Raw genomic sequence first — 25,406 nt, forward strand, 5'->3', positions numbered from 1 at the left:
AAGGTCAACTCCCTATCTATCGGCGTCCGACTTGCCGCCGTCTGCAAGTCCTGGCGCGCTGCCGTGTCGCTGCTCCCCGCGCCGCCGGCTCTCCCGCTCCTGCTCATCTCGCCGAGCGACTGGACGACGAAGATACCGAGGAGCCTCTACTGCCCCGAGGACGACCGCGTGGTGCGAGTCCCTCTCCCACGCAGCCTCACCAACTCCATCTGGTACCACGGGTCCTACGACGGAGGCTGGATCGCCGTCAGGCCGACCCCGAAACCATGCCCGAGCGTGATCGTCAACGTCTTCTCCGGCACTGAGCTGACGCTATCCGAGAAGCACGAGGGGGTTTCATGTCCAGAGGGCTCCCCAGTCATATGGAAAATCATCTTCTCCGAGGCCCCTGCCTCCAGCAGCTGCATCCTCGCCGCAATGGCAACAACAAATTTGATGGAAACCGATTCCAAGTTCTACATCGCGTTGCGGAGGCTCGGCTGCCCAGACGGTTGGCGGAAGGTAGAGGGACACGACAAGGAGGGCATCGCGGACATCATGTTCTACCGTGGGAAGCTCTACGGCCTAACGCGCTTCAGCGAATGCCTACTCAGGCTCGACATTGGCGTGGATGACAAGTCAGGCGCACCCGTGGTCACGGCTGCCCGTCGGTTGGCTGTCCAAAAGCGCGACGGCCCTAAATCCACGGGCAAGAGAGTCAGTGAATTCTCTACCTACCTATTCGAGCTGCGTGGCAACCTCGCAATGGCGGTGAAGGCCATATGGTCGAAGCAAACTGACAAACCTTATTTCAGGGTGTATGAGCTCGTGGACACTACTAGTACCGACGGTACACGCATTTATAAGTGGTCGGAGGTGCATAGCTTGGGTTCCCATGCCTTGTTTTTGGGGCCAAGGTGCTCATCCAAGGCCGTGGATGTGCCGGCAGGTGGTCGTGGTGGCGTAGAGGCAAACCACATCTACTACACGAGCCATTACGACCTACGAGAAGGGGAAGATAAGCCGTGTGTGACGATGTCCGTTGATGCTGGCACAATGTACTTCATGGAAGAGCAAAGCGTAGGCGACGGCTGCGGTGACATGGACCGGATCCCATCCCTAGGATACTATGTTCGGGGCAGCATTTATCTTCCCACGTGGTGCTTTCCTCCGGACATGTAGGGCCTATTTTATTAGGTTTTTATAAGAGGTTTGAAGGATAAGTTTTTAGAACCTTTTCAATGACCGGTTTTGATTTGTCAGATTTGATCGTAAGTGTTTTTTTCTAGGATTTCTATGCACTACATTTCCTATGCAAACTAGGAGAACTAGTTAGATGCAAGCGCATAATTTATTTATTTATTTCTTATATGAACACGATTTCAACCTATCAATACACATCTCGATGTAGTAAATAATATCCAAAGAATGGAACACCCTTCCATCTATGCAAGTTTTGTTTTGTGACATATCAATCCACATCTCTAAGAAGTGAAATAATTTTCAAGGAATTAAACACCCTCTAGTATACAACGTAATTTACGAGTTCGAACCTTAAGTCTGTAATTGTGCACAACACCCTCAAGCTCAATACCTGTAACGCGTTACCCGATTCGACAACATTTCAATACACGAAATGATCTTCGACTCGCTATGCCCAATTTTGATAAGCTAAAGTGATATGCATGTATGGCCCAGTCCAAATAACATGTATAGTTAGCATTTTTTTTGCGGGTAACACGTATAATTAGTTGATAGGCTAACTGAACACTCTGCCACTCTATCAGCTAATAAATCTCTTTCTGTCTGAGAAACGAGTCGATATATCATGGATCTCTTTTCAACATGATCTGAAGATATCGATGGCACCATGAAGCTAGAGAAATGACATTGGACTACTAGAGAGCAGGTAAACAGAAATAAGCAAAGGGAGTAATACGCACTGATTTGATCGCTTTAATGCCAGACATTGGACTATTGCAGCTGCATTACATGGAAAGCCAGTTTTGCTGTAAAATACAGGATCCACTTAAACTGATTGCAGCGCCTTACAGCATGTTAAGTTGATCAACACAAACCGACGATTCAACAACGCAGTGTAGACATAACTACATTACAGAGTTGGGTACAATATTCCCGATCTCTCGTTTGTCCTTTTATCCTTCGGAGCATAATGATGGGGAACACCGCATAGGAGTGCCCAGGCAAAACTTTTCATCAGAATATCTTGGATTGTGCCAAAACAGAGGTAAAAAATCATTATCTCGGGAGATAGAAAGTACAAAACATTTGAGAACAATAACCAAGATCTGCAAATGATCAAACCAAGAGTAGAGGGGAGAGCCATGTTATTGACTGAATTAGGATGGAAAGGGGGTAAATAGCAGAAGCGAAGTGACAAATGCTCGGTTCCTTATCCATCCGAAGACAAATATAGCATGGAATAATGGTTATATAACTCCTGAGTCAAATCAAAGAATCGAGGAAAACCCAACAGTAAAATTTAATTACAGTGAGTCCCAAATCTTATATAACATAACCAAACAGCTAGTCCTCAAAAACTTAATTTTCTGTGCTTCGTCACATTTTTGTTTTATTTGAATTTACTGATAGGATAAAGGACCAGACAGTGCATCAAGAATAAAGATGTGCCAGACCAAGTAAGGCTGCCTCTTTCTTGATTACATGTTGCTGGAGCTAGAGCATTCTTCTGGCTACAATTGGCTATTCTCGATGCCACAGCGACAGAGCAGACAAGGGTCAGGAGATCATAGTTCCAAACTGGCTGTTTCCCATGCATTTCTGTCTTAGAACTTGACGCAATTTGTACCAGTATGTCAGCCGCCTACACCTCAGCTAGGATCTCCCAGCGGCGGCCTTCTTCGTCCTCTCAGTTCCTTGCCCATCGTGGCGCCTTGTATCAATATGTTCCCAGTCAGCTTGAAATCCTGGAGGTTACTTCCACGAACAGCAGCTTCCTGTGAGAATGCAATTGTCAGGTCAGTCTAACTTTGCCCCTGGTCTCATGGGATGCAGAAAGACCACACTTAAAAAAGGAGCAGTTACTTTCTTTAGCACGATGAGGCATCAAAGCCAAACTAGGCACTCTCTGCCTTTCCGAAGTTGCAATAAAAAAAAAAATTTCTTAAGCGCCTGCGTTGTACATGGTCTAATGGCCCAGTCTTCATTTATCAAGTAAAACAACTATATAAAAAGACTGTCAAATGGGACTGTGGTGGTAACATAATTAAATTCATCATGAAATTTATTTGAGTAATGTTTCACCCAGCTGCACTAGGGTACATGTGTGAAAAAAATAATGTAAAAGACCGACAATGGAGCACCTTCAGAATTGCCCAAGACATAGCAGCAAAACTTATCATCAGGGTATGCCTTTAATATTCAGTAGAGAAGAAACTGAGAAAAGAATAAGTAATGAGAGAGAAAGAACTTACAGAATTTCATCTGCAGTACACTGCCTATAGTGCATCACACGGTTAAAACAATCTGTTTGCCCTTTCTCGTACTAGTCACAAACAATGTACCGCTTCTACCAGAACTATCAAAATTCTATAGAAAAGAACATAGTGGCGCATGACGCCTGATTGTATCTATCATGATGCAAGTCGCCCAAACAAAACTCCACTAAATACCAGTGCTCCAAACCACTTGTTTGATACAAATCTGCAGAGTAGGAATTACATAAAATGAGCTCAATAATTTCATAACAGTGCAACAAAAAAACAAAGACATAATTTCTTCTAGATCTCCATGATCTCAATGTAAAAAAAAAACATACTTTCTGTTGCAATCCACGCGGTCAGATAAGTCAACAGTTGAAATCTGCCATGCCAACTGTGCAGCTGCGGCTGTCAGAAGAGGGTAGTAGGGCCAACCTGTCAAACATGGTTAAAGTAGTCAATATATATTATTTGAAAACACTGTAATTTTTATAGAATATGACATTATGGTAATGAGCACCAACCAAGTTCAGCATTGAAGCCACTGAGTGCTAAGCCACCAATTGATGCAGCGCCAAAGGCACTGATCCATTGCTTGGTTGAATCTCCAAACCTTAATGCTGTGGACTTAACACCTACTTTGAGGTCATCTTGTTTGTCCTGACATGTATTCAGAAACAATCATAAGAAACCATGAAAATCCGATAAGATGATTGCTCAGTCTAGATATAAAAGGGCACCACTAGTTAAATAAAATACCTGATGTGCATATATGGTATCGTATACCAATGTCCAGCATATACCAGCAGTATACAGAGGAAGGACAACTGCAGGATCTAGGCTCTCTTTGATAGCAGCCCATCCTAACAAAGCCCCCCAGTTGAAGGTCAAGCCAAGATATGCCTGAGGCTGTTAAAAAATGCAACAGAAGTAGTTTTAATGATCACTCTCTGTAAGAATGATTATGGTACTACAAACCTTGCATGTGTGTATTACATACCCAAAATGTGAACCTCTTCATCAGGGGATAAGAAAACACCAAAAGAAGAGAAGATGCACCAAGAACACGGCTACATAGACAAACGAGACAAACTTAGAAGATATCATTACTAGCTAGAAGCAGAATGCATCTGACAAGCTGTCATTCCTTTGGAGCTTGTGGAAATTAATATTTTAAAATAGATCAACAGACATGTATTCCACAAAATGTCAATTAATATACAGTTTGGTTTGGCTGGACACTGGAGAATCCAAGACAAGTCACACAAAGAAGTAAAACGAAAGCTACCTAAAATTGTTCAGTTGGAGAAGAATGCCCAATCCTAGCAGTAGCTGGCATCCTAGGAAGCACACTCCCTGAGAAGGGGTTAGAACACCTGATGCGAAAGGCCTGCTTTTGGTGCGCTCAACCTACACAACAAGGAACATACCCATCATCACTTCATTGCATGATCCACTAGAGTGACGTAATTTGCATGTTTTCACTAAGTTGTTTGTTTTAGCTGCTAGCCAGCTACTAACACTATGGTCATGACATTGGATACTTAATTTTGCTACATTCTTGGTTCAACACGTAAGCATATATAATACATCTAAACTGCAGTTGATCATTTTATCTGTTTTCACATTCACAAGAATCTGAAGGCAGTTTTCAGTAACACACAAAGCATGTGGTGTTGTCTCATTGTCTGCAACCAGAACAAACAAACTACAGGGAAAAAGTAACCTTGTTATCAATGTCGCGATCGAGCAGATCATTCACTGTGCAACCAGCGCCCCTGAGGAGGACAGCTCCACATCCGAAGAGTGCCAGCATTTTCAAGTCAGGGAGCTCGCCCGGCATTGCTGCTATTGTGATTGACCTGCAAAGCCAGGGTTATAGGAGCTCTTCAACTCAGGATGAGAAGATGCAATGTCAGCTTAATATCAGATAACCATGCCAACATGTCTAGCGGTTTGTTGGACTGTAACAACAAAAGAATGGCACCAATGAAGCTGTGAACAAACCATACAACAGTAGCATGTTTGAGTCATGAATCGTTTAGATGGTTTTTATCTGTTTCTGATAAACATGGACTCGAAATTGAGCCTCAAACCACAAGATTGAGCATGAACTCAAATTTTAAACAATGGTTGAACCTATAATTCGTCTCTGCGTGCAGTAAATCTGCAAATGTGAGCTCATGTTCCCATCTAGCCTCTAGTGAGCTGATCCTGCTCAGGGATGGTGTTCAGAGATGGCAATGGCGGTAGAAGCAAGCATACCACATGCAGGGCCAAGCGAGGAGCCAGGTGCCGATGGGCTTGTCGAGGCGCGCGAGCATCGCGTACGGGCGAGCCGCCTCCGGGAGCAAGCTCTCCACCCACGACACCGGCGGCGGCGGGAGGATGCCCTTCTTGTCCGTGTCCTTGTCGGTGGACCGGGAGGAGGTCGAGAGCGGGTGCGAGAAGCTGGTCGGTAGCAGGATCCTGTCGACGTAGTAGGAGGACGACGCCGCAGAGGCTGAGCTGGGGGAGCGCGGGTGCTGGCATGGGCGGCGGCTTAGGGTGGTCAGGTGGCGCCAGGCAGCGGGATTGGGATAGGGAGAGGGAGAGCGAGAGCGAGAGGGAGGAGGCGTAGAGGTGTGGGTGAGCAAGGAGATGGCCGGGAGATCTGCGGCTGTGCGGGCGCGGCGGCGGAGGGCAGCGGCGGCGGCGCGGAGCAGAGCGGAGGGCGCCATGGATGGAAGCTCAAGCTGAAGCTGAAGCTGATAGCTCTGTTTCTTGGGCAATGGGCTTGATGATGTTTTGCTCCTTCTTCCGGGCCAGTTAGAGGCCCAGCATAGCTCACTCTTCGCTTGTTTTCTCACCCTTCTCTCTATCTCTATATCTACTACTTAACTGGGAATGGTGTTTTGGTACCCGGGAGCATATGCTCCCGGTTGTTAAACTTCATTTTAAATACACTTTCAAAATGTTGAAAAATTTAAACACAAAATTTAGTGGGTACATTTCGAAATTCTACACGTTCACAAAGTGGTTCCACAGAAAACCGATATTTTGAGTGTCATTTGTAAAAAAGACAAATTTTGATGTAGAAAAAGGTTGTGTACGAGACGTTTTGTTTCTCTTTTTCATACAAGTCACAAAAAATGTCGGTTTTTCGTAAAACTTGATGTGCGCACGTAAAATGTCGATACGTAAACGAGAAATTTTTTGTACGAATTTTTTCGACATTTCAAAATTGTTTTTCGGATGGCAGGAGCATATGCTCCCATGTGCCGAATTGAATTTCCCCTACTTAAAAAGACTAAAGATTATGGATTAAATAATTTCGAACCTGTGGATATATTTAGTTGTAATAACAAGAAATTTAGTTCACTACTTGTGAAACGTTTAATTATTCAAATGTATCAGTAGAGTTTTTGGATGAACTCGGTTAATCATCCTAATCAGGATCGGACCGTCTGGATCCCACGAGTGAATAGAAAGTTAGATCTACATGAGATCTCACCTGAATCGCTCCTCCTGAGGAGAAGTTTGTTTGATTTCAAACTCCGATTTAAATAGGAGGAGTACGCCATGCTAATGTGTGGTGACCCAGCATACCACTTCATGGTGTAGTATGCAAGTCGTTGCATAACACTAATGAAACACCGTGTCACTAGTATTACATCCCTCAGAGTGGTACAACAGAAACATATACGGGTCCAAGGCATGTTTATAGAATTACATACAGAATCTTTACAGAAGATCAGCACAGCCTCCTACTTTACAATGAGGTAAAACTATAATAAACTCCAGAAGAACGACTCGTAGTCTAATCTTATCACGAACTCTATCTATAGAGGATTTGACTAGCTATAGAGGTTATGACTGGGTTCTAGCTAAATAAGAGCTAGGTTTAGGGAGCTGAAGTAGTTGTTGACTCCTCGGCCTTCGAGTTGCACGGTAGATCCTCCTTCGATGCCTCCATATCTAAGCAGGGGATTTAAAGGGGTATGAGGACGAGCGTACTCACCAAGTTCATTATAGAAAAGAGGTGTTTAATGCACTACCTACAGCCATGGACTAGAAAGTCATAAGAAATGCAAGTTTTTTTTAATCATTTCTTCAAAAGGTTGCTTTTATTCTGAAGAGCTATGCCCGTCAGCCTTCACCGGGTGTCTAGAACTTCATGGAGTTCCTTTCCGGCCGCGTTCGCAGTTCCAAAACTCGGAATAGGGAGTGACAGGTCACGATTTGATACACTCTGCAGAGGTGTGTTGCTTTACCCATAAGAGATTTTATCCTTGTTGCCAACCGAGTTGCAGGCTCGTTCACACTTCCTGTGTGTGAGGCCAGGTGTAAGGTCCTAGCCAATCATTGTGTTCCTCCGCGGCCCCGAACACCCACCCTTTGTTGCAATTCCGACCTTGGGTCCTCGCCGGTCAGCGTACCCCTTGGATACCTTCCAACCTCGACTACTATCAGGTTCCTCGACCTTGATACCTTTACCGGTCGTTGCAACCCATCATAGACTGCATTACCGTGGGGAATTAGGGCTCCCCAACCACTCCGGTTGTCCCTCGGGATTCAACTGACTACGGTAAGCGTATCCGTTGATGAACGAGAGGAAGAAACACAACTGACTACTTTGTCCCACTCCAGATCTTATGGTTAACACAGGTCTTACGGCACAAGAATCATTGGACGATATTTGTTGTTAATCCTAGACGGATACAAACTCATTGCAATGGAACCTCCACCATACTCATACCATGGTTCCATTGCCCACCACATAGTCATATTCATAGTTATGAAAATAGCATTTTTGCTTTTCATGCAAGAGTGATAAGTATAGTACTTTGCAAGTAATTTGATAAAAATACTCAAAGTGACATGAGAAAGCGATGAACTTGCCTTTCTTGACTGCAACATTATGTAGGCAAGGTCTTCGGTACGCAATAACTCCAAATTCTGAAATAGCATCATCGTCCGGTAAGGACGATGTTTAAAATATTTGCAAGGATGCAATAATGCATAAGTATGAGATGCAATCGCTCTAAGCGTGACCTAACCCCGATGATTTAGAATTAGTGAGTTGGTATGATTGGTTTAGGGTGTGTTGCACTTTTAGAGATGGTTCACAAACAAGGTTCTTATTAGGGTTTGGTTATCTTAGTATCATAAACAAGTGGTATAATAAGGCATAGTAATCAATTTAGCACACAGGGAAAAGTAATTTGCATAATGTGAACATGTAAAGAAAAATTGTTGGTTTTGGTACTATAGGATATGGTTAATGATTACTTATCATATACTTCAAAAGAATAACTTTGGAAGAACATGTTCCTTAATAAAGAACAAGTATGATAATTAGGGTTGTGGAGTTCTATGGTTTAATATGGTTCTAATTAGTTTCTGGAGTAAGGATTAGATGGATCACAATGATAACCCACAAGTATAGGGGATCGCAACAGTCTTCGAGGGAAGTAAAACCCAATTTATTGATTCGACACAAGGGAGACAAAGAATACTTGAAAGCCTTAACAGCGGAGTTGTCAATTCAGCTGCACATGGAAACAGACTTGCTCGCAAGAGTTTATCAGTAGTAACAGTTTTATAGCAGTAGCAGTGGTGAAATAACAGCAGCAGAGTAACAAAGACAGCAATAGTGATTATAGTAAACAGCAGGATTAAAATATTGTAGGCACAGGGATGGATGAACGGGCGTTGCATGGATGAGAGAAACTCATGTAACAATCAAAGCAGGGCATTTGCAGATAATAATAAAACGGTATCCAAGTACTAATCAATCAATAGGCATGTGTTCCATATTTAGTCGTACGTGCTCGCAATGAGAAACTTGCACAACATCTTTTGTCCTACCAGCCGGTGGCAGCCGGGCCTCTAGGGAATCTACCGGAAATTAAGGTACTCCTTTTAATAGAGCACCGGAGCAAAGCATTAACACTCCGTGAACACATGTGATCCTCATATCATCGCCTTCCCCTTCGGTTGTCCCAATTTCTGTCACTTTGGGGCCTCGGGTTCCGGACAACCATACGTGTATACAACTTGCAGGTAAGATCATAAAGCAATGAATATCATCATGAATCGATAACATGTTCAGATCTGAGATCATGGCACTCGAGCCCTAGTGACAAGCATTAAGCATAACAAGTTGCAACAATATCATAAAAGTACCAATTACGGACACTAGGCACTATGCCCTAACAATCTTATGCTATTACATGACCAATCTCATCCAATCCCTACCATCCCCTTCAGCCTACGGCGGGGGAATTACTCACACATGGATGGGGGAAACATGGCTGGTCGATGGAGAGGCGTCGGTGGTGATGATGGCGATGATCTCCTCCAATTCCTCGTCCCGGCGGAGTGCCAGAACGGAGTTTCTGGTCCCGAGACGGAGTTTCGCGACGGTGGCGGCGTCATCGGATGGTTTCTGGCGATTTCTTCTAACCCCCGTGCATTTTTAGGTCGAAGGCGTTAAATAGTCCGAAGGAGGGCGTCGGGGGCCAGCCGAGGCGGCCAAACAATAGGGCGGCGCGCCCCCCTCCTGGGCCGCGCCGGCCTAGTGTGTGGGGGCATCGGGCCTCCACCTGGCTTGCCCTTCTGGCTCCGTCAATCTTCTGGGAAAATAAGACCTTTCGCATAAATTCCAAGGATTTTCCTGAAAGTTGGATTTCTGCACAAAAACGAGACACCGGAGCAACTCGCTGAAAACAGCGTTAGTCCATGTTAGTTGCATCCAAAATACACAAATTAGAGGCAAAACAATAGCAAAAGTGTTCGGGAAAGTAGATACGTTTTGGACGTATCAACTCCCCCAAGCTTAGCTTATTGCTTGTCCTCAAGCAATTCAGTTAACAACTGAGTGCGATAAAAGAACTTTCACGAACACATTTGTTCATATGATGTAAATATTCTCATGATATGGCAAGTGCTTAAGCAATTCATAATAAGATACATGCAAATAAATTCATCTAACAACTATGTCAATCATGGAAAAGGTACCAACAAATTAACAATAAGCATCATGAATCATGTCTATCAGCAGGATTGCAATGTTCATAGAAGGATATGATAAAGTGGTATCTCGCTTGCCCGTATTTGTACAGCAAAACATAAATGCTCGGGCACCTTTGAAGTTCATGGAAAGGTTGGAAGTAGAGATTATCAAAATAAAAGCATCAAAGTTATACCACAGATTAATCACATTTTGGGACAAGCATATTATACTAAGAATGAAGAGTTGTGCTCTCAAGAAAGTGCTCAAAGAAAGGATGGAGACTCAATGTAAAAGTAAAAGATTGACCCTTCGCAGAGGGAAGCAGGGATTAACATGTGCTAGAGCTTTTCATTTGTAAAACAGGAGTAAAATTATTTTGAGAGGTGTTTGTTGTTGTCAACGAATGATAGTGGGTACTCTAACTACCTCGTCAACCAGACTTTCAAGAGCGGCTCCCATGAAGGACGTTATCTCTACCAGCAAGGTAAATCATCCCCCTTCTCTTTTGTTTACACACGTACTTTAGTTTTATTATGGATGACACTCCCCCCAACTGTAAACACCCGAATTTTTAAGTCCGGATGCCCTATTACATCATACATCGCAATCCCAGGAAGATTGTTTTTGCGAGACATAATAGTAAGTAGTTCAGAGTCATTATTTATTACAACACATAATGTCTTACAACAAGGGATCACATGATCCAATATTACACAAATAGATTGTTCAACATCACAAATAAGTAGCGGAAGCGTAGTAGTAGTGGACTATCTATTCCACGAGCAACGCTTGACGTTAGAAGACGATCCTAGTTATCGTAGACGTCCTGTTGTCCGTCATCCTGATATTGTTGCTCCTCTTCAAAGTCTGGCATTTGAATAGCCAGGGCAAAGCCATGAGTACTTTAAAGTACTCGCAAACTAATACTAAGGTAAAACATATTAAGTGTAGCAAGGGGTGCTAAGCTCTAGGTTTATTTGCATAAAGCCAAGTTTTAATTTGGTAAGCATTTAGTAAAAACCCATCATTTGCTAGACTAACTCAAGTGGGAACATTAGTGTCATTTCCACAATTCATTTGGGATCCAAGTCAAGTCATCATTCAAATTCATCATTTCAAAGTTCTGACAACGGAGATAGTATGGCCTTTCCAAATCGTCCATAACCGCGGACACGGCTATTCGAATAGGTTTAACACTCTGCAGAGGTTGTACTCTTGTGCCACAACTTTTGATTACATCCGTCGAGGATAACCCCGAATCATCGTAACTCAGTACGCGGATCATCAACCTTAACCTTTCACTTATATGTCCTAGTATAGGCACCTCTCCCCATGAGCTTGGCCTCCCGGTGAAAACCAACCGTTAACCCGGGAACTGCACAGGGCTTGGGTCGTACATTCACCTCATATTCACATCATTTCTCATAAACGGAGGCAGCCTCGGCGTAACCCCTATGATGCTTGTTTAGAGGGAACCCATACTAAAATACACAAGTTTCTAGTTAAGCCCTACCCATAATCAGGTATTGTGGGGGTACTTGTATAATTGGAAGGGTATCGCATTCAAACCCCATCATCAATTTTATCAAAAATCACCATCTTCTCTTGTTCACATTCATCTCCACTTTACTTTCTTTCAAAGTCATTTCACTTCACCATGTTCCCATCTAGAGTAGTCAATTTTAATTGATTAGCACTAGCAACTATATGAGGGGTGCTATCTAGCTTTGAGTGGTGCTAATCAAAATCCAAGTATTGTTCTACTCTAGACCAAGTGAATCATAAATCAAAAAGTACTTTGAAATAAATAAGCAAAAGTAAAGGTAAGTAAAAACATGGGATAGGTAATACATAAAAGTAAAGTGTGATGGTGCCTTTGCTCTTGTAGAGCTAAGCACTTGTGTTTAGCAAGGGTTAGCTTGCCTTGAGCTGAGTAGTTATCGAAGTTCTCTTCTTCTTCCTGTGAGTAGGCCTCCTCCTCTTGGTACTCCTTGTTACTAGCGTCTATATACGAATACGAGGTATAAATACTAAACCAAGCTCACATACTAAACTAGAAACGCTTAAAAGGGTTCACACACTAATCCTATCATCAATCAAACATGGCATGGTGGATTGTTGGATGATTTCTTATTTAAGAGACAAATAATTTCCTCTTATTATTATTACTATTTCTTAACCTTGGGTTTGTAGCTCCTTAGAGAAATCAATTTCTTCTCATTACCTCATATTAAGATTTAATCTCATCATATAGTAATCAGGTATGAAATATAGGTTGACCAAAGTCAACATTTCATATCGATTATATGTGAGTACAATTTAATTGAAGTGCTACACTTCACATAGTTTAATACTAACATTTAAATGAATTAAAATCTCTAAGTAATAATGATCAGGGGTTCATTAGCCTAAGTCATTTCCCCTGGTCATCTTACTTAGGATCAAGATTTAAATGAGAGGGTAGCTCCCATATTATTTGTTAAATTTGAATTTCAAGTTTAATTGCTCTAGAATTGACTACCTAGTCATTTTATTTCATCTAGTCCATGATCATACAAATAACATATCTATATTATTGCATAAACAATTAGAGGACATCATTTGTGATTTATTAGAGTTGGAATCAATTCAAAATCTATTATGGTTGAATTTTGAATAAGGTTTGAATGTTCAAAAGTCCCTGTCTTGTCTTTTTTATCCAATTAAATCTACTTTGAATTTGGAGGTGGGACCAGTGGCATTAGTTAGATAAATTCATGGGCTTTCCAACGGTATAAAGTTTGCTAAATTTGGTTTGGCAGATTTCAAACTATTCAAGTTTTACTAAACCATCACGAAGACATTCGAATTAAGATTAAATCTATATTTGAATCTTGGGCTTGGGCGGGAAACCTTAACGGGCCGAAACGGTATTTAATTTTACCGCACAGCCCAACAAGCCACGGGTGCGAGTGGGCTGCCCCGACGAGGTGGGGGCCACCTGTCGGTGTGTTATAACCCAGCTGAAACGGTATGATCAAAGGAGGCCGTTGGATTAGAAAGGAGATCGACGGCGTGTGAGCGTCGTCGTCTCCGGCGAGAGGCGAGCTCACTGGCGGCGAGCCTAGGGGGTCGGAGAGCCTACCAGGCCGTTGCAGGTGTCTGGCAGTATGCGCGGAGAAGTGGTGGTCGACGAGGAAGCGTCTGGTAGCAGTGGCGAGGCTCGGGGCGGCTCCAATCGAAGCAGAGCTTCCGCGAGCTCCGGCGGCTTCGAGATCGCGATTCGAGCTACTCCGGCGGTGTGAGGTGAAATTGACTGGGGGAGGAGGATCAGTGGTGAGAGGGGAGCGTGTTGTGTGAAGAAATGGAGGGCTGAGGTCCCGTATTTATAGCGGGAGGGAGGTGGCCGTGGGGTGCTGTGGGGGAGCGTCCATGGCGTGGCGTTTCCGGCGATCCAAGGGGCAAGTGAAGGACGGCATCGTGTAGGCGTTGTCCTGGCGATGCTCTAGGTGCAGCTGGCGCAGCGAGAGGACGACGGAATCGCTCGAGCGCGTGTGGTGATCATTTCGGTACCCGCGATACTTCGCCGGCGAGGACGACGGTGACAAGGCCTCCGCAGTCGCTCGAGTGTGGCTAGGTGGTAGAGGGCGTGGAGTAGCTGCTCGACGCGGTGGTAGGGATGCAGGGGGAGGACAGCGTCGATCAAGTGCTCGACGCATCGGCGCGTCCCGGTGCGCGGTGAGCGCGCGTGCTGGCGCGTCCTGGCATGGTTTTGCACGCGGGCGTTCCGGCAATGGCGAGCGTTGGCGTTGCTGGGGCGTGTACGGTGGGGTTCCTTGTGATGCCAGGATGCTCTGGGACAAGGGGATGAGTTGAAATGGTGGCCAGAGGTGGAGATGCCAAAGGTGGCCGGGTGTGCATGGCATGGTGCATCTCCTCTCACTTTCTCACTTTAATCAACCCGGGCAAGTACTTGGCTATGTGCAGGGATCATAGAGAGGCACTTATCATCTCAGTAGCAAAGGGGTTTAGGCCAAGAACCATTGGATAATAGCATGTGACACAAATTGGAAAACATGCCTGCCAAGTGTTTGATTAAATGGCCGCAAGAACTTTTTGTTTGAATTTTGAAATTCTTTTTGGTGGATCTCATTTATATAAATAATGTGTTGGATTGGTGGTGGTTTGGTTCAATTTGGAGTTGTTTTGCAAAATATCAAAAGTGACATGATCTTCTCTTTATTTCAGCATCACTACTTGCCACCTTTATACTGGTCAACCTAGTCAACTCTGGCCATGGTGGTCAACATCAAAGTTACTCACCTTGACATGGTCTTGGATGACATGACTTTAGTTGACCAAGTTTAGTTCAAGAGTTGAGAGAACCAGAGAGGTAAAGTAGGGAAGAAAATATTTTTGGGCCAAGTGACCAATATCATATGTAGGATGAATTTGAGATTTCTTTGTTTTTGATTCTTGATCCAAGGATGCAAAAGTGTTAGAGTATCATATCTAAGTATTTTAAAAGCAAGGGGGCAAGCAATTTTGGCCTAGGGTGAAGATTTGCATTTTGGCATAAGGTGTATGTAAGTGGAATATGGGGTTTTCCCATTTTCTTCATTTCTCCTCAAACTAGGGTTTGATGATCTTTGTTAGGGTTCAATTAGCAATTGATAATCATACTAATACTCATCATGGCAATTGCACAAAAGAAATTCACTCAAATGCATGAAACTATATGTGGCACTATATGCATATAAAAAGTTTTTGTTTGTTGCAAAATTTGAGTAATTGAATCTCTCACTTGATTTTATTATTGTTGAAACTTGGGATGTTACAAACCCTTCCCCCTTACAAAAGATCTCGTCCCGAGATCTTAAAGAAAACTAGGTACTAAAGAGATCTGGGTATTCAGTCTTCATGAAATCTTCTCTCTCCCAAGTGGCTTCCTCTTCGGTGTGGTTACTCCACTGGATCTTCAGAAATTTGATACTCCGGGTACGGGTGGTTCTGAAGGCTTCTTCCAGGATGCGGATAGGTACTTCGCGGTATGTCAGATCTGAGTTGATATCCACAGCTCGATGGTCGATGTTCTTGAAAACCTCGGTCTTCTCAGGTACCTCTAAGCATTTCCGGAGTAACGAGATGTGAAACACATTGTGCACCGCTGACATTTCTTCCGGTAACTCCAGTTGATATGACACTTCTCCTCGGCGACTCAGGACTTTGAAGGGTCCGACATATCGGGGTGCAAGCTTTCCTCTAAGCTGGAATCTCTGCATTCCTTTAAGGGGGGACACTTTGAGATATACGAAATCTCCGATCTCGAAGGTCATCTCTCGGCGTCTCTTGTCGGCGTAGCTCTTCTGTCTTGATTGAGCGGTCTTGAGGTACTCGCGGATCTTGTGAACCTTCTCCTCAGCTTCGCGGAGAATATCTGGTCCAAAGACTTGACTCTCTCCGACTTCCGACCAATTCAGAGGGGTACGGCACTTCCTTCCGTACGTGGGCTTCAAAGGGGGCCATCTCGCAAGCCGGCTTGGTAGCCGTTGTTGTATGAGAATTCTGCGTACGGCAAGCGGTCTTCCCACTTAGATCCATACTCTAGCACACATGCTCTCAACATATCTTCTAGTATCTGTTTGACTCGTTCAGTCTGTCCATCCGTCCGCGGGTGATAGGTCGTGCTAAAATTCGAGCGAGTTCCGAGTCCTTCATGTACTTTCCGCTGAATCCGGAGGTGAATTGGGATCCTCTGTCGGATACTATCGACTTCGGGGTTCCGTGCAGGCTGACTATTCTTGAGATGTATAACTCTGCAAGTCTCGGTCCTTGATAGGTGGTCTTGACGGGGATGAAGTGGGCGACTTTGGTCAGTCTGTCGACCACTACCCAGATAGAATCATTTCCTTTACTAGATTTGGGTAGTCCGGTGATGAAGTCCATTCCGACAGAATCCCACTTCCATTCGGGAATCTGTAAGGGTTGCATCAGTCCTGCGGGGCGTTGATGTTCTGCCTTGACTCTTTGACAGATGTCACACTTGGCAATGTAGCTCCCTATTTCTCTCTTCATTCCATGCCACCAAAATTGTTCCTTCAAATCTTGGTACATCTTGGTACCTCCGGGGTGAATGGAGTAAAGGGTGTCATGAGCTTCTTTCAGAATGACTTGCTTCAACTCTGAATCCGACGGCACACAAAGGCGTCCGTTGTACCATAGCACTCCTTCTTCATCAACAGTGAATCTCGGTGCTTTTCCTACAGCTATTTGGCTTTTAATCCCGTCAATGCTTGCATTTCCCTTCTGGGCTTCCTTGATTTGACTAATCAGGGTGGGTTGAAGTTCAATGCTAGCGAGAAATCCCTCACTTACTAACTCCATTCTAAATTGTTCAAACTCTTGAAACAAGCTAGGTTGCTCTTCTGCGATCATTGAGTTCAACTGGCACGGCAGTCTACTCAAAGCATCCGCTACCACATTGGCCTTGCCGGGTGGTAGTGAATTTCCATATCGTAGTCCTTGATTAGCTCTAACCATCTTCTCTCGCCTCATGTTCAGCTCCTTCGAGTGAAGATATACTTCAAGCTCTTGTGATCTGAATAGATCTCGCATCGATTACCCATGAGGTAATGACGCCACACTTTCGGTGCTAAAACCACGGCTGCTAGCTCTAAGTCATGGGTTGGATAGTTCTGTTCATGCTCGCTTCGAGTTGCCTTGATAGGTAAGATATCACTTTCCCTTCTTGCATCAACACACATCCAAGACCAATCTTGGAAGCATCACAATACACATCAAATGGTTTGGTGATGTCCGGCATGATTAGTATTGGGGTCGAAGTCGATCGGCTCTTGAGCTGTTGGAAACTCTCTTCACACTTGTCCGTCCATTCGAACTTCTTGTCCTTCTTCAACAATTGAGTCATTGGTCTGGCTATGCTTGAGAATCCTTCAACGAATCGGCGGTAGTATCCCGCCAATCCGAGAAATGCACGGACCTCGGTCTGGGTGGTTGGGGCTTTCCATTCTTCAACAGTCTTGATCTTTGAGGGGTCAACGGCAATTCCTCCGGCGGACAATATGTGTCCCAGGAATCCTACCTCCTTCAACCAGAACTCGCATTTGCTGAACTTGGCATACAGCTGATGCTCCCGAAGGGTATCTAAGACCACTTCTAAGTGATGCTCATGCTCTCCTTCAGATTTGGAGTAGATAAGGATGTCGTCGATGAAAACAACGACAAACTTATCCAGGAAATTCATGAAGACCTTGTTCATGAGATTCATGAAATAAGCGGGGGCGTTGGTCAATCCAAATGACATGACATTGTACTCATACAATCCATATCGGGTGGTGAAAGCAGTTTTGGGGATATCGGTGGCACGAATCTTCGCTTGATGGTAACCAGCTTCTCGGATCAATCTTCGAGAACACTTTGGCACCGGTCGCTTGGTCAAACAAATCTTCTATCTTTGGCAAGGGATATTTGTTCTTGATGGTGACATCGTTAAGTTTACGATAATCCGTACATAAACGATTTGCACCATCCTTCTTGTCCACAAACAAAACTGGTGATCTCCAAGGTGATGCACTTGGCCTAATCAGACCCTTGAATAGCATATCATCCGAGTTGCTTCTTCGGTTCCACTAATTCTGCCGGGTTCATACTATAGGCTCTCCGGGCTATAGGTCCGGTTCCGTGGATTAACTCAATGATAAACTCGATATCGCGATCTGGGGGCATACCGGGTAGATCATCAGGAAACACATCGGGGTATCGACAAACGACCCTGATCTGATCCAAGGTGGGTTTAGCTAGACTTTGGTTGCAGGTAAATTTTCTGGGCAATCTTTCAGATATGTGCTCGACTAATATTCCGGTGCTACTAGTCATGGTGATGGCCTTCTTGGCACAATCAATCAGCCCATGATGTTTCGACATCCAGTCCATACCCAGTACTACTTCCAAACCTTTTGTTCCCGAACAATCAAATTTGCATAAAATTCTATTTCATGAATTCGATAGGAACATCTTTGCAAATTTTTCTAGCTTTAGTGGTTGATCCAGGTATTTGAACTATCATGACATGCTTCAAACCGATAGGTTGAATCTTACTAGTGCATGCAAAATCTTCGGTAACAAACGAATGCGATGCTCCAGAATCAAACAGCACTCTTGCAGGTATTGAGTTAACAGAGAACATACCCAGCACAACATCTGGGGCTTCCTGAGCTTCTTCCGCACTCAGGTGAAAGAGGCGGCCACTACGGTTGTTCGGGTTGTTGGGGGTGAACTTCTTGTTGTTGGCGACACGGCGCTGCTGCTGAGCAGGGCCAGAGGTGTTGGCGGCAGTCTTGGCGAGTCGCTTGGGGCACTCGTTGGAGTAGTGCCCCACCACTCCGCACTCGTAACAAGTGATGGTGGACTTGTCCTTGGGAGTGATGGGAACAGCGTTGCTCCCAGTCCTTGGAGCAGTGTTGGAGGTGTTGTTGTTGTGGTTGGGGGCTCGAGGTGGGGCGCGGTTGAAGTTGTTGTTGTTGTTGTAGTTGTTGTTGTTGTGGTGGCCTCCTGGCCTAGGGTTTCCTCCACTCCGGTTCTGATAACCCGGACGTGAGTTCTGCATCGGGGGCTTGTTGTTTCTTGGGGCAAACCCTCCACTTGAGCTGGGGCGATACTTGTGGGTGTTGCTGGGCCCACTCTGATTCATCATGCGGCGCTTGCGGTTTTCATTGGCCTGATGGATCTTTCCTTCCATCTGGATGGCGGAGTCAATGAGGGCTTCTAGATCAGCAAAGGGAATGTTGATCAGCACAGTCTGCATCTCATCATGCAGTCCATTCAGGAACCTCTCCTTCCTCTTCTCGTTGGTGTCGGTCTCATCCGGGCGTACCTTGACAGAGTGAGGAATCTGTCGCGGTATTCTACCACGGTTAGACGGCCTTGCTTCAGTTCGCGGAACTCATCCCGCATCTTCTTGATGAGACCCGGTGGCACGTGATACTTGCTAAACTTGAGCTTGAAATCTGCCCAAGTCATCATTTGCCCCGCATTCAATGCGCGAGTACTTGTCCACCAGGCACGTGCAGGTCCTGCCAGATAGTGGGTGGCGAATAGCACTTTGTCATGCTCCTCTACTCCAGCCACTTCCAGATTGTTCTCCATAGTCTGGAGCCAATCATCGGCGTCAAGGGGTTCCTCCGTCTTGCTAAACACCGGTGGGTTGGTGTTCTGGAAGTTTTTCAGCTTTGACCCAGGGTGGTCATGGTTTCCGTGGCCCTGATTGTTCTGTGCAAGCTGTTGAAGTACAGCTAAGTTGGCTTGCCTTTCTGCTCTCTCAACTTCTCTATCAGCCAGCATCTGTTGCAACATCCGCATCATTGCCTCTTGAGTCATGTTGCGAGTTGGAGGTGCCATCTGAACAGGGATATGGATAATGAGATGAGAGGGAAATTTCTATGGCTCATTTTGGGATAAAATCACACAATTTAAACTTGATTCATAATAATAATAATATTACACACACGAACATAGTCATGAAGGTAGCAAACATTACAAGCCAACAATCCGGAGGGTTTGAAGAACCCTTTCAACAATCTACGATACATGGGGCGGATACAAAGGACCGATACATATCACGAGACGCAAGTGCTTAGACGGAACTACTATCCATCGATGCGGAGCGGGAAGGTGGTGTCCATCCCGGCAGGCAGGTGCTGGTGGAAGTCCAGGTCTCCCTCATCGTCCTCCTCGTAGTCATTATCGTTGCTGACGTAGGAGTAGCCATCCCCTTGGATGTCTTCTCCCTCGCCTTCTCCTTCCGCAGCTTGGAGTTGCTCCGCCTGAGTGGAGATGGTCTCCTTCAGGACGGCGATCTTGGCCTTGAGGCGGTTGATGGTGTTCTCCCTCTTGGAGACCAGCTGGCGGAGAGTCCGACGCTCCTTGGCGATGACCTGAATGGTCTCCGCCTGCTGAACCAGCTGGAGGTGGGTGCTGTTGGCGAAGGCGCGGGAGTTGTCCAGCTCCGCACGGGTCTCGAAGAGCATAAAGTCGAGGTGGTCCACGTGGTGCCTCAGCACGGGGTGGAACGGCAGGCTGATGGGCAACCCAAGAGAGGAGTGCCTTGCAAAGTGTGCAAGGCGTTCCCCTTCAATCGCCACCGGGTTTTGCCCGCATAGACGAGCGAGACCCTCTTGGAGAGCACGGGCGAGTCCATCCACCCAAGTGTTCTCTCGGAGAGAGAACTGAATCTGGCAGAACATGGGTGACTCCGGCTGTCCGGGGAGGTTAGCCATGATGATCCATTGGAGTTGGCCTCCGGTCTGATCAGCGATCTGGCCCCCGTAGAACACGGGAGGCGAGCGTCCGAGGAACTCGGAGAGGGCGAACAGATCCCTCTCAAAGATGAGATCCCCCCCGTTTGACAGCTCGTACACTTGAGTCTGGATGAAGGGCTCCGGTGGGATGATGGGCTCCATCTGTAGAGAGATTGATGAGCAAGTTAGAGATGTGCAAGTGTTCAAAATTTTAAGTACTTATAAATAAGAACATGAATTTGGCTAGTTTAAAAAGATCTCAAAGGTAAGGGTATGATTGTATTTTTCATAATTATTCAATTCATTATAATTAAATTAAGTTTGTCAAACGTCCATTCTAACTAGGGTCTCCTAAGTTCAAACAATGGCTCTGATACCAACTTGTAAACACCCGAATTTTTAAGTACGGATGCCCTATTACATCATACATCGCAATCCTAGGAAGATTGTTTTTGCGAGACATAATAGTAAGTAGTTCAGAGTCATTATTTATTACAACACATAATGTCTTACAACAAGGGATCACATGATCCAATATTACACAAATAGATTGTTCAACATCACAAATAAGTAGCGGAAGCGTAGTAGTAGTGGACTATCTATTCCACGAGCAACGCTTGACGTTAGAAGACGATCCTAGTTATCGTAGACGTCCCGTTGTCCGTCATCCCGATACTCGTTGCTCCTCTTCAAAGTCCGGCATTTGAATAGCTGTGGCAAAGCCATGAGTACTTTAAAGTACTCGCAAACTAATACTAAGGTAAAACATATTAAGTGTAGTAAGGGGTGCTAAGCTCTAGGTTTATTTGCATAAAGCCAAGTTTTAATTTGGTAAGCATTTAGTAAAAACCCATCATTTGCTAGACTAACTCAAGTGGGAACATTAGTGTCATTCCCACAATTCATTTGGGATCCAAGTCAAGTCATCATTCAAATTCATAATTTCAAAGTTCTGACAACGGAGATAGTATGGCCTTTCCAAATCGTCCATAACCGCGGACACGGCTATTCGAATAGGTTTAACACTCGCAGAGGTTGTACTCTTGTGCCACAACTTTTGATTACATCCGTCGAGGATAACCCCGAATCATCGTAACTCGAGTACGCGGATCATCAACCTTAACCTTTCACTTATATGTCCTAGTATAGGCACCTCTCCCCATGAGCTTGGCCTCCCGGTGAAAACCAACTGTTAACCCGGGAACTGCACAGGGCTTGGGTCGTACATTCACCTCATATTCACATCATTTCTCATAAACGGAGGCAGCCTCGGCGTAACCCCTATGATGCTTGTTTAGAGGGAACCCATACTAAAATACACAAGTTTCTAGTTAAGCCCTACCCATAATCAGGTATTGTGGGGGTACTTGTATAATTGGAAGGGTATCGCATTCAAACCCCATCATCAATTTTATCAAAAATCACCATCTTCTCTTGTTCACATTCATCTCCACTTTACTTTCTTTCAAAGTCATTTCACTTCACCATGTTCCCATCTAGAGTAGTCAATTTTAATTGATTAGCACTAGCAACTATATGAGGGGTGCTATCTAGCTTTGAGTGGTGCTAATCAAAATCCAAGTATTGTTCTACTCTAGACCAAGTGAATCATAAATCAAAAAGTACTTTGAAATAAATAAGCAAAAGTAAAGGTAAGTAAAAACATGGGATAGGTAATACATAAAAGTAAAGTGTGATGGTGCCTTTGCTCTTGTAGAGCTAAGCACTTGTGTTTAGCAAGGGTTAGCTTGCCTTGAGCTGAGTAGTTATCGAAGTTCTCTTCTTCTTCCTGTGAGTAGGCCTCCTCCTCTTGGTACTCCTCGTTACTAGCGTCTATATACGAATACGAGGTATAAATACTAAACCAAGCTCACATACTAAACTAGAAACACTTAAAAGGGTTCACACACTAATCCTATCATCAATCAAACATGGCATGGTGGATTGTTGGATGATTTCTTATTTAAGAGACAAATAATTTCCTCTTATTATTACTATTTCTTAACCTTGGGTTTGTAGCTCCTTAGAGAAATCAATTTCTTCTCATTACCTCATATTAAGATTTAATCTCATCATATAGTAATCAGGTATGAAATATAGGTTGACCGAAGTCAACATTTCATATCGATTATATGTGAGTACAATTTAATTGAAGTGCTACACTTCACATAGTTTAATACTAACATTTAAATGAATTAAAATCTCTAAGTAATAATGATCAGGGGTTCATTAGCCTAAGTCATTTCCCCTGGTCATCTTACTTAGGATCAAGATTTAAATGAGAGGGTAGCTCCCATATTATTTGTTAAATTTGAATTTCAAGTTTAATTGCTCTAGAATTGACTACCTAGTCATTTTATTTCATCTAGTCCATGATCATACAAATAACATATCTATATTATTGCATAAACAATTATAGGACATCATTTGTGATTTATTAGAGTTGGAATCAATTCAAAATCTATTATGGTTGAATTTTGAATAAAGTTTGAATGTTCAAAAGTCCCTGTCTTGTCTTTTTTATCAAATTAAATCTACTTTGAATTTGGAGGTGGGACCAGTGGCATTAGTTAGATAAATTCATGGGCTTTCCAACGGTATAAAGTTTGCTAAATTTGGTTTGGCAGATTTCAAACTATTCAAGTTTTACTAAACCATCAGCAGCACATTCGAATTAAGATTAAATCTATATTTGAATCTTGGGCTTGGGCGGGAAACCTTAACGGGCCGAAACGGTATTTAATTTTACTGCGCAGCCCAACAAGCCACGGGTGCGAGTGGGCTGCCCTGACGAGGTGGGGGCCACCTGTCAGTGTGTTATAACCCAGCGAAACGGTATGATCAAAGGAGGCCGTTGGATTAGAAAGGAGATCGACGGCGTGTGAGCGTCGTCGTCTCCGGCGAGAGGCGAGCTCACTGGCGGCGAGCCTAGGGGGTCGGAGAGCCTACCAGGCCGTTGCAGGTGTCTGGCAGTATGCGCGGAGAAGTGGTGGTCGACGAGGAAGCGTCTGGTAGCAGTGGCGAGGCTCGGGGCGGCTCCAATCGAAGCAGAGCTTCCGCGAGCTCCGGCGGCTTCGAGCTCGCGATTCGAGCTACTCCGGCGGTGTGAGGTGAAATTGACTGGGGGAGGAGGATCGTTTTGAGAGGGGAGCGTGTTGTGTGAAGAAATGGAGGGCTGAGGTCCTGTATTTATAGCGGGAGGGAGGTGGCCGTGGGGTGCTGTGGGGGAGCGGCCATGGCGTGGCGTTTCCGGCGATCCAAGGGGCAAGTGAAGGACGGCATCGTGTAGGCGTTGTCCTGGCGATGCTCTAGGTGCAGCGGGCGCATCGAGAGGACGACGGAATCGCTCGAGCGCGTGTGGTGATCATTTCGGTACCCGCGGTACTTTGCCGGCGAGGACGACAGTGACAAGGCCTCCGCAGTCGCTCGAGTGTGGCTAGGTGGTAGAGGGCGTGGAGTAGCTGCTCGACGCGGTGGTAGGGATGCAGGGGGAGGACGGCGTCGATCAAGTGCTCGACGTACTGGCGCGTCCAGTGCGCGGTGAGCGCGCGTGCTGGCGCGTCCTGGCATGGTTTTGGACGCGGGCGTTCCGGCCAATGGCGAGCGTTGGCGTTGCTGGGGCGTGTACGGTGGGGTTCCTTGTGATGCCAGGATGCTCTGGGACAAGGGGATGAGTTGAAATGGTGGCCAGAGGTGGAGATGCCAAAGGTGGCCGGGTGTGCATGGCATGGTGCATCTCCTCTCACTTTCTCACTTTAATCAACCCGGGCAAGTACTTGGCTATGTGCAGGGATCATAGAGAGGCACTTATCATCTCAGTAGCAAAGGGGTTTAGGCCAAGAACCATTGGATAATAGCATGTGACACAAATTGGAAAACATGCCTGCTAAGTGTTTGATTAAATGGCCGCAAGAACTTTTTGTTTGAATTTTGAAATTCTTTTTGGTGGATCTCATTTATATAAATAATGTGTTGGATTGGTGGTGGTTTGGTTCAATTTGGAGTTGTTTTACAAAATATCAAAAGTGACATGATCTTCTCTTTATTTCAGCATCACTACTTGCCACCTTTATACTGGTCAACCTAGTCAACTCTGGCCATGGTGGTCAACATCAAAGTTACTCACCTTGACATGGTCTTGGATGACATGAATTTAGTTGACCAAGTTTAGTTCAAGAGTTGAGAGAACCAGAGAGGTAAAGTAGGGAAGAAAATATTTTTGGGCCAAGTGACCAATATCATATGTAGGATGAATTTGAGATTTCTTTGTTTTTGATTCTTGATCCAAGGATGCAAAAGTGTTAGAGTATCATATCTAAGTATTTTAAAAGCAATGGGGCAAGCAATTTTGGCCTAGGGTGAGGTTTTTCCCATTTTCTTCATTTCTCCTCAAACTAGGGTTTGATGATCTTTGTTAGGGTTCAATTAGCAATTGATAATCATACTAATACTCATCATGGCAATTGCACAAAAGAAATTCACTCAAATGCATGAAACTATATGTGGCACTATATGCATATAAAAAGTTTTTGTTTGTTGCAAAATTTGAGTAATTGAATCTCTCACTTGATTTTATTATTGTTGAAACTTGGGATGTTACACCAACCTTTGCTTACACAAGCCATGGCTAACCGAATCCTCGGGTGCCTTCCAACAATATCATACCATGGAGGA

At 44.7% G+C, this 25,406-nt stretch overlaps 1 protein-coding gene across 1 annotated transcript; it reads right to left on the reverse strand.

Annotated features, from left to right (window-relative positions):
* Positions 1-2,455: 2,455 nt before the first annotated feature.
* On the reverse strand, positions 2,456-6,160 carry LOC124695173 (4-hydroxybenzoate polyprenyltransferase, mitochondrial-like). The gene is made up of 9 exons (XM_047228054.1): positions 5,706-6,160; positions 5,167-5,302; positions 4,729-4,850; positions 4,441-4,510; positions 4,200-4,349; positions 3,965-4,100; positions 3,779-3,875; positions 3,435-3,663; positions 2,456-2,957 (listed from the first exon to the last, which is right to left on the reverse strand). The coding sequence occupies exons 1-8, from the start codon at positions 6,158-6,160 to the stop codon at positions 3,594-3,596; spliced, it is 1,236 nt and encodes a 411-aa protein (XP_047084010.1). The 3' UTR covers positions 2,456-2,957; positions 3,435-3,593.
* Between the last annotated feature and the right edge of the window lie 19,246 nt (positions 6,161-25,406).

This window comes from Lolium rigidum, chromosome 3 (assembly GCF_022539505.1).
Source record: "Lolium rigidum isolate FL_2022 chromosome 3, APGP_CSIRO_Lrig_0.1, whole genome shotgun sequence".
NCBI lineage: Eukaryota > Viridiplantae > Streptophyta > Magnoliopsida > Poales > Poaceae > Lolium > Lolium rigidum.

Bases quoted from the DNA above. Each gene is read 5' to 3' on its own strand.
- LOC124695173 (XM_047228054.1), bottom strand. From the start codon at position 6,160: ATGGCGCCCTCCGCTCTGCTCCGCGCCGCCGCCGCTGCCCTCCGCCGC. The intron at 5,303-5,705 runs GTATGCTTGCTT...CTGGCTTTGCAG, and splicing joins CTCGCTTGGCCCTGCATGTG to GTCAATCACAATAGCAGCAA. The intron at 4,350-4,440 runs GTATGTAATACA...ATTTTTTAACAG, and splicing joins TGAAGAGGTTCACATTTTGG to CCTCAGGCATATCTTGGCTT.